Source organism: Myotis nattereri (genome assembly GCF_964212035.1).
Source record: "Myotis nattereri genome assembly, chromosome: 17".
NCBI lineage: Eukaryota > Metazoa > Chordata > Mammalia > Chiroptera > Vespertilionidae > Myotis > Myotis nattereri.
The window spans coordinates 5,184,657-5,193,609 of NC_138092.1; the positions used below are offsets into that span (position 1 = coordinate 5,184,657).

Consider the following 8,953-nt stretch of genomic DNA (forward strand, 5'->3'; position numbering starts at 1 on the left):
CCTGGCTACTGTGTCACCATGCTCTTGGATCTCATATAATGGGACTGCTTTTCCTCTGTCTCCTTCCTTCATGGGCTCCTGGCCTTTGTCAAACCCTTAAATCTGATCTTTAAGGGTTTCAGAATGTTGAACATTTCTCTACGTGAAATGTGAAATCACCCAGGAGCAGGGAGTAGACACGTGAGGTAGGGGCCTGTGGGAGAGGAAGACAAAGGGCAGGAAGGAGGCAATGTTCTTTCCATGGAAAAGGCCAATCTCCAATGTGAGACTAGAGTGGATAACCATCACCCAGGTGCCTATTTGAAAAGGTAGGTTCTAGCTTCCTTTTTTGAGAGTCTGATGAAGAAGGTATGAAGTGAGGTCAGGGACTCTCATGTGTTTCACAAATATCCCAGGTGATTCTGATGCAAAGGGTTCCCAGGGCACCCTGAGCAAAGCTGCCACACTTGGCCCAGAAAAGAATGTGTGGGGGCTGCAGGTGTGGGGAGGTGAGAGGCTCCAGCAGCGATACCCTCAGCTCAGCTGACCTGGCTTCTTTCCAAACAGGCTTCAAAATCATGCGAAAATCTGATGAGCAAGTAATTTTCTTAGGTGAGTTGGGCAGGTTTTCTGCTTGGACCTTAGGCTGTGCTGAGCCCTTGACTTTCTTTGGACCCATAAACACCCTGCTGGAGCTCAGCCCCAACAGACCCTCAGGGAAACCTTCCCAGCCAGGCTCCTCCACCACCTCCTCATCTCACTGCTGTGACCCACACAGGCCCCTGGCCTCATGGTGAGCCTGTCTCTTCTGAGTACTAGGGTAGGAGAGAGAGTGTGTGTGTGTGTGTGTGTGTGTGTATGTGTGTGTGTTGGGGGTGCAGAGGCTGAGCTGTTGTGAGTGACTTCTGTTCCTCTCACCAACAGTAAGCATATGTCAACCCCAGTCCTTAAGTGGACAGATAGTAGATAGTGGGATGTGATCCCTCCACAAGGCCCCTTTTTACTACTGAAACCCCACGTGGTTGCCTTTGCCATCCTCATGTGAGCCACTGGGCTCTGGTTCCCTCGACAAAGGGCAGGGGTGGATGGAAAAGAGAGGATCGGGGAGAAGGGGGCAGAATGTAGACAAACTGTAAATCTTCAGAGACTAATTTTGGGTGGTAATTTGATTTCTCTTCTAGGTGGCATGGACCCTGCTGCCCCTCCAGTGGGTGAGTATGTTTGCTGGGGAGGGGAGGGTCCTCATTGTACTCATCTGATGAGCAGGGCATATTAACCCTGTCTTGCCACCATGGCCCCTGGGCCTGGTCATAGTTTCTGTACTTTAGGGAGGGTAAAGGAGGGTCAGGAAGGATCAGGACAAGTCATAAAGTTGGAGGGATGGACTGGCATGAAGCAGGAAGAGGTTAAGCAAGAGGAGGGTGGCAGTAGAGGGCAGAACCCTTGGAAGTGTCTCTAAATCAAATTTAGGAGATCAGAAAGGAAGATGCTCACTTGCCATTCTTTTTCTAGAAAGAATACAGGAACACTTTTGACTAAGTGTTTCCTAAGAGGGAACTTGTAGCTTGCTGGATAGGGAAGACCCAATCTCAGAACCCAAATTGGAGGTATTCAAGCAACTCAGAAAACTTAGTTTTACTTCCAAACTTATACTTTCCTTAGCCCCATTTTAGTTTCTTCCTTCCTACCTTTCCCTTCCTTCCTTCCTTCCTTCCTTCCTTCCTTCCTTCCTTCCTTCCTTCCTTTATTTGTGGATGCACGCAACAACCACATCAGGGTCCTTGGTGCCTTTGTGCCCAAATGTTGAGTGTCAGGTAGAGCCAGCTGGGTATTTCTTCTTGGAGATTGGCGGTCCCTCACCACACAGAACTAACTTTCTTTCTTTCTTTCTTTCTTTCTTTCTTTCTTTCTTTCTTTCTTTCTTTCTTTCTTTCTCTCTCTCTCTCTCTCTCTCTCTCTCTCTCTCTCTCTCTCTCAACACACATACACACTCTTCACTATACAGTCCTCCCTACAACATCTGTTGAAAGGTGGGTCCTGCTGTCAGTGACCTCCTGTCATTGGCATAGATGGAATGAGTATGAGCTCTCCAATCTTGTGGGGTCAGTGCTGAACTCAAACTTCAGAATGATGTTTTATAAGTGTTGACAAGTATGAACAAAATGGAGATGGACTTCGAAGGCTAAGCTCACAGCAGTGTCTGCAAGTCATATCCTGTCCGTGGGACTTGTCTCCTTCAACATTTTGGCATGAGGAGTAGGGTTCTGTGTGTGTGTGTGTGTGTGTGTGTGTGTGTGTGTGAGAGAGAGAGAGAGAGAGAGAGAGAGAGAGAGAGAGAGAGAGAGAGTTTGGGGAGCAGAGACTAAGCTGTTGTGAATAACCACTTCTATTCCTCTTTCCAACAGCAGGCATATGTCAACCACTGTGCTTAAGTGGACAGAGACTGTAAAGTGGGATGTGATCCCTTTATGAGGCTTCTTTTTACTACTGAAACCCCACGTGTTGGCCTTTGCTGTCCTCATCTGAGCCACTATGCTCTGGTTTTCTGGGCAAATGGAAGGGATGGATGGAAAAGAGGGGAATGGGGAGTAGGGGGCACAATGTAGACAAAGCATAAGTTTTCAAAGACTAAGTTTTGGGTGGCAATTTTATTTCTTTTCTAGGTGGCATGGGAACTCCCACACTTCGAATGGGTGAGTATATGTTTGTTGGGGTGTGGAGGGTCTTCATTGTACTCACCTAATGAGCAGGGCAGATTAGCTCTCCCATTTACACCATAGCCCCAGGACCTGGCCACAGTTTCTGTAGGTTGAGAAAGGTAAGGAAGATTTGGGAAATGTCAGGAAAGGTCCAAAAGTTGGAGGGACAGATTGGCTTGAAGCAGTAAGAGGTTAAGCAACAGAGGTGGCAGTAGAGGACTTAAGGCTAGGAAGTGTCTCTAAAGCAAACTTGGTGGATGAGAGAGGGAGATGAACAGTGGCCATTCTTTTTCTAGAAAGAATACAGGAACCCTTTTGACTAGATGTTTACTAATGGGAACCTAAACCCTGCTGGGTAGGTAAGACACAACCTCAGAACTCATATTGGAGTTGTCAAAGCAATGTAGAAAACTGAGTTTTACTTCCAATTTATGCTTTCCATAACCCCAGTTACTTTCCTTCTTTCCTTCCTTCCTTCCTTCCATCTTCCTTCCTTCCTCTCCTTTTTTCATTCATTCATTTGTTCATTCATTTATTTGAATGCATGCAACAATCAGCTCAAGGTCCTTGGTCTTTGTGCCCAAATGTTGAATCCCAGGTCGAGTCCTGCCTCATATGTCTACTTGCAGATTGGGGTTTTCCTCACCACACATAATATTTACTCTCTCTCTCTCTTTCTCTCTCTCTCTCTCTCTCTCTCTCTCTCTCTCTCTCTCTCAAACTCACTGTTCATTATAGTGACATCACTGGAACATCTGGTGGAGGGTGGTTCTTGCTGTCAGTGACCTCCTGTCAGTGGCAGTAGATGGAATGAGTATGAACTCTCCAATCTTTAGAGATCAGTAGTTAAACTCAAGCTTCAAAATTATCTATATAAAAGCATAAGTGACTGTCTCAAGGTTCGATTGTTTGCCTGATAGCTATGACGCACAATGACCACCATGGAATAGACACTGAGACCAGAGGAGAAGGGAGCCCGAATCCTCTCAGAATTGGCCACGGGTTAGGTTGCTCCTGGGGCATGGTCGGCACTGAATCTGCCTCACCTGCACACTGGACCCAGAGAGGAGGGAGGAGAGAGCCCGATTCCTTGTGGAATTGTTCATGGGTTAGGTTGCTGCTGGGGCACTGTTGGCCGCGAATCTGCTCCACTCTTACACCGGACCCATTAGGGGATGTCGGGGAGGCCTGGTGCATGGATTTGTGCACCAGTGGGGTCCTTCAGCCTGATATGAGCCCTCTCACAACCTGGGACCCCTTAGGGGATGTCAGAGAGCCAGTTTAGGCATGATCCCCAGGCCAGAAAGAGGGACCCTGCTGGTGCACGAATCCATGCACCAGGACTCTAGTGTTGTATAAGTGTTGACAAGTATGAACTAAATGGAGAAGGACTTTGAAGGCTAAGCACACAGCAGTGTCTGCAAGTCAGGCCCTTCCCATGGGGCTTGCCTGTTTCTACAGTTCAGGCCTAAGGGTGACTAGAAGGAACTTTCGCAAAGACTGGCCCAGTGCAGTGAGCATTGCCCTTCCATGAACTAATTCCGTCCTCCTATCACTTTATAGAGTAAACTAATATGAAGAACAGTGCAATAATTTTCCATAGCCCTTGCTCTGTGACTTTGGAGATAATCAGAATTTACTCACGTCGTCATCAACACCCACACACTTGATTATTCCCACCTTGAACTCTCTTCTCCCTGGATACTGCGTCACCATGGTTTATGGGGTCTCCTATAATGTGACTGCTTTCCCTTGCCTCCTTCCTTCATGGGCTCCTGGCCCTTGTCAACCACTTAAATCTGATCTTTAAGAGTTTCAGAACATTGAACATTTCTCTACGTGAAATGTGAAATCACCCAGGTGCATGGCAGGGAGTAGACACATGCCATAGGAGCCTCTGGGAGAGGAAGACAAAGGGCAGGAAGGAGGAGATTTCCTTTCCATGGAAAAGGCCAATCTCCAATGTGAGGTTAGAGTGGAAAACCATCGCCCAGGTGCCTATTGAAAAGGCAGGTTCTAGCTTCCTTTTTAGAGAGCCTGGTGCAGAAGGTGTGGAGTGAGGCAAGGGACTCTAATGAGTTTCCACAAGCATTCCAGGTGATTCTGATGCAAAGGGTCCCCAGGGGACCTTGATAAAAGCTGGAACATCTGGCCCAGAGGAGGAAGGGTGGGGGCTGCAGGTGTAGGGATGTGAGAGGTTCCAGCAGGGATACCCTCAACTCTGCTGACCTGGCTTTTTTCCACACAGCCTTCGAAGACATGTCAAATTACGATGAGCAAACCATTTCATTAGGTGAGTTGGGCAGGTTCTCTGCTTGGATCTCAGGCCCTGCTGAGCCCTTGACTCTCTTTGGACCCATAAACACCCTGTCAAGGCTGGGGCTCAGCCTTGACAGACCCTCAGGGAAACCTTCCCCAGCCAGGCTCCTCCACCACCTCCTCATCTCACTGCTGTGACCCACACAGGCCCCTGGCCACAGGGAGAGCCACCTGTCTTCTTTGAGTCCTGGGGTTGGAGTATGGGTGTGTGGGTTTGGGAGTGGAGACTGAGTCTTTCCAATGGAATGGGAGTAGGAATTTCACTTCTCAAATGAGCCAGTGGCTTTAGTGCCAGGAACGTGGGATGTGATCCCTACACCAGTCCCCATTTAGCACAACTGAAATCCCAGGTGATTGCCTTTGCCATCCTCACATGAGCCACTGGAGTCCGGTTCCCTTGGCAAAGGGCAGGGGTGAATGGAAAAGAAGTGGTTGGGGGGAAGGGGCAAAATAGAGACAAACCGAGATTCTTCAGAGACTAACTCTTGGATGTGGAATTTAATTTCTCCTGTAGGCAGCACAGATGCTCCATCCACCCAATAGGAGTGTTTGCTGGGGTGGGAAGGGTCCTCATTGTACTCATCTGGTGAGCAGGGCAGAGTGCCCCTGCCTTTGCCACCATGGCCTCAGGGCCTGGCTATAGTTTCTGTGGGATGGGAAGGGCCAGGAAGGGTCAGGAATGTGGAGGGATGGACTGGGATGGAGCAGAAAGAGGTTAAGCAAGAAGGTGGCGGCAGTAGAGGATGGAAGCCTAGGAAGTGTCTCTCAAGCAAATTTGGGGGGTGAGAAAGGGAGATGACCACTTGCCATTCTCTTTCTAGGAAGGGTGCAGAAAGCCCTTGGGCTGGGTGTTCACTAAGAGGGAACCTGAGGCTGCTGGGTAGGAAAAGGCAGAACTCAGAACCCAAATTGGAAGTTTTTAAATGACTCAGAAAACTGAGCTTTACTTCCAAATTTATACTTTGGTCATGACTACTTTTCATTCATTCATTCATTGGTTGATGCATGCAGCAAACATTTACTGAGGGCTCATTGGGCAAGAGGCATTTTCTGAGCACTGGGATAGGACAGTGAACCAAACTGAAATGCCTGCCTCCCTGGTATTTCATTCTAGTGACTTCTCATTTTCACAAGGTCACCTTGAGGCCACCTCAGGTGTTCTGGCAGAAGCAGGCAGCTCCCAACATCAACTCCTTCATTAATTCCTTATAGACCCTGAAAATACAGGCATAAATGAATGTAGTACCAAACACTTTATATCCATAAATTTATATAATGATCATGGCACGCTCATTTTGAAGTTCAATGCTGGAATCTCTGACATTTTCATCTCTGGAGACCAATCTAGAACCCACATTATTTCCGACGTGTCTCAGAAATCAGCACCTGTTCAGTTTCTTCCTCTTCCCTGTGACCCTTTCCAGGATCCTCTTCTCTTGTCCCTGCATGTACCGCCCCCACCTCATTTCAGCAGAGACTCTCCATCTTTCTAGCCTATTGTGGCAGTTCATCCCAGAGCTCAAGCATGCTATCTTCAGAGATGCTCTGGGTCAGCAGCTTGAAGGGAAGAGGAATTTTGCTCATGTTGATGGGGAAGGAATGGTCTAATCTGAGAATTGTCTCCGTTTCTGGTTGGCATTAATGCCCAGGGGCAGATTTCAAGCTGCTACAAGAGGAGGTTTCCCAGAAGGTAAAAGCAGCCGAGCTCTCAAAGGACATGCAGAACGTTCTGTTCTCCAACCTTCTGGCCATGCTTGGGGACCACGAGGCTCTTCAGGACCTCATGGACAAGGTGAGAGGCCCTGCCGCTCCCTAAGCCTGATCCGACTTGTAAATGGGGATGTTTCAGAGGTACGACTGCCAAGGTGTGTGGGAAAGGAAAATGGGGGTAATCTTAGTGGGATGAGAAGGATGTCTGAGGTTGGGGACTATGTCCTGTGCCCAATGACCAGGGCCAGGAAGGCAGCCCTCACAGACTGGGGGTTCTCCATGTTCCCTGGGGGTGCATGGAGCCATTACCCCCACTCCTTGGTTAATCACTTGTAGACGCAGAATTTACAGGCGAAGTCACTGATGTTATTATCACCATCATTAATAAGCCCTGTCTCCTATAGCTTGAACAGGAACCCTTCGGTCATTTGGATGGCCCTGGTGGCACCATCCTAACTGAACTGCAAAAGGACTCCTGCTATTCAGGGGTTGTCTCAAAGTGCCTCATTCTTTACCTGCTTGAAACCTTAATGGGTAAGAGTGGTTTGGAGGAAGAATGGGGGTGGGCCCCCCAGAGCCCCGAAATGGTTACATTAGGTGTCACCTCTCCAAACCCCTTGACAAGTTATGATTGTTCACCCTCACATCACAGGCCTCTCCGAGGTCAGCAGGGCTCAGTGTATGAGCTTGCCCTGTGACAGAGCCTGAGGCCGGCAAGGCCAGCCAGGTTCATGCAGCGGATCAGTGGGCGGTGATGCCAGGTCCAGCCACAGAAGCCCACCCTGGGCCATGTTAGGGAGCTTCCTGGAGACCATCCCACGAGCACGAGCAGAAGCGGGACTTTCCAGGGCAGGGAACTTGACCTTCACGCCAGCGAGTTTTATTCCTCTGCCTCAGAGTTTGCTTCTAAAGGTCTCAGTTCACCGTGGGGAGAGGAAAATCTGACTCTTTCCCCAAATGTCCCCCTGTCCCCAGTGCTGAGTGACATCCAACATGTCCTGCTGGCTCAGTCCATGGAGAAGAGGATCCTCCTTCCGCAGAGGGACCTGGTGAGCAACCCCAGGGGCCGGCGTCCTGGGAAAGAGTGAGGGAAGCGGGATAAGAATGGTTCTGAGACAGGAGAGATGACTGGGGTTGCTGCTGGGAGGGGAGGGGAGGTCCCGGTGTGGGTCTGGGAAATCCAGGCTGCATCTCCGTCTGGGAAACAGGCCCAGTGGGCATGAGTCTACCTGGAGAAGGTCTCAGTTTCCATGGCAACCCCTGCAGAGGGCCCCTCCCCCCAGTTCTAAAATAGCCATCTGTGAATACAGGTTTGGGGAGCTCAAGGGTTCTGAGTTATACCCCTAATGTACTCACACGGTTACCATTTGCAAATTGGATGCTCTCTCTCTGCATGCATATATATGTAAGTACATATGTGTGTAGACACGTACATACACACATTGCACACGCAGGCATACGCACACAATTCCAAACCCCACTATTCTGCTGAGTAAGTGTCAGTGTCCCTATTTATCAGCTGAGGAGCCAGTGCTCAGTGATTTCCAACAACGTGTCCATGGTCACACTGACTGCAGATAGGAACAGGTCGAGATCCCAGAGCTCCTGCCCCCACAGTCACCCTGCATGACCCCTGGCCCTTGGGACCGAAGGTTCTCTCTTCCTGACCTCAGAGGCAGGCCTGTAACATCTGATACTGTTTCTTTAAGGTGAGGAGCATCCTGGAGCCCAACTTCAACTGCTCTGAGTACATTCCCTTTACCCTCCAGCCTGAGCTCCTGGCCCCACTCCAAGGGAAGGCCTTGGCCATTACCTATGGGCTGCTGGACGAGTGTGGCCTGAAGATGGAGGTGAACAGCCCTGGGTCAACCTGGGACCCGGAAGCCCAGGAGCCCCTGTCTGCCCTCTATGGGGCCCTCTCCGTGCTGAGCCAGCTGGCTGAGGCCTGAGCCCTCCTGGGGGGCAGGCCAGGGAGTCAGCCCTGGTCCTGTCCTTTGCTGCAAACACCCCCAGGCTGTTCTCTGTATTGATGAGTCTGTATCTATTCCACACATAAGTGATAAGTCTTTGTCTTTGATTTATTTTGCTTAGCACAAGACCTTCAAGGTTGGTCCATGTTGTCACAAACCACAGGCGACTCTGGCTGCTGAGTGGGGGGATGGGTTGGAAGGTGGGAGCCCACATGAATGTAGGGAGAGCATTGAAGGAGTTTCTCTAATTGCCCAGGCACTCAGTGGTATATTTTA

The 8,953-nt window shown here is 49.6% G+C and overlaps 1 protein-coding gene across 1 annotated transcript in view; it reads left to right on the top strand.

The window, feature by feature from the left end:
• The window catches only part of GSDMC (gasdermin C), a gene marked incomplete at both ends in the record, with an annotated part of 29,189 nt that extends 20,533 nt beyond the window's left edge, over positions 1–8,656 (top strand). Inside the window, 8 exons of the mRNA XM_081111484.1 lie at positions 547–591; positions 1,161–1,190; positions 2,643–2,672; positions 4,927–4,971; positions 6,647–6,789; positions 7,112–7,241; positions 7,683–7,756; positions 8,417–8,656. Of these exons, the coding sequence (XP_080967610.1) occupies positions 547–591; positions 1,161–1,190; positions 2,643–2,672; positions 4,927–4,971; positions 6,647–6,789; positions 7,112–7,241; positions 7,683–7,756; positions 8,417–8,656 (737 nt within the window). The remainder of the gene's footprint in view (positions 1–546; positions 592–1,160; positions 1,191–2,642; positions 2,673–4,926; positions 4,972–6,646; positions 6,790–7,111; positions 7,242–7,682; positions 7,757–8,416) is intronic.
• Between the last annotated feature and the right edge of the window lie 297 nt (positions 8,657–8,953).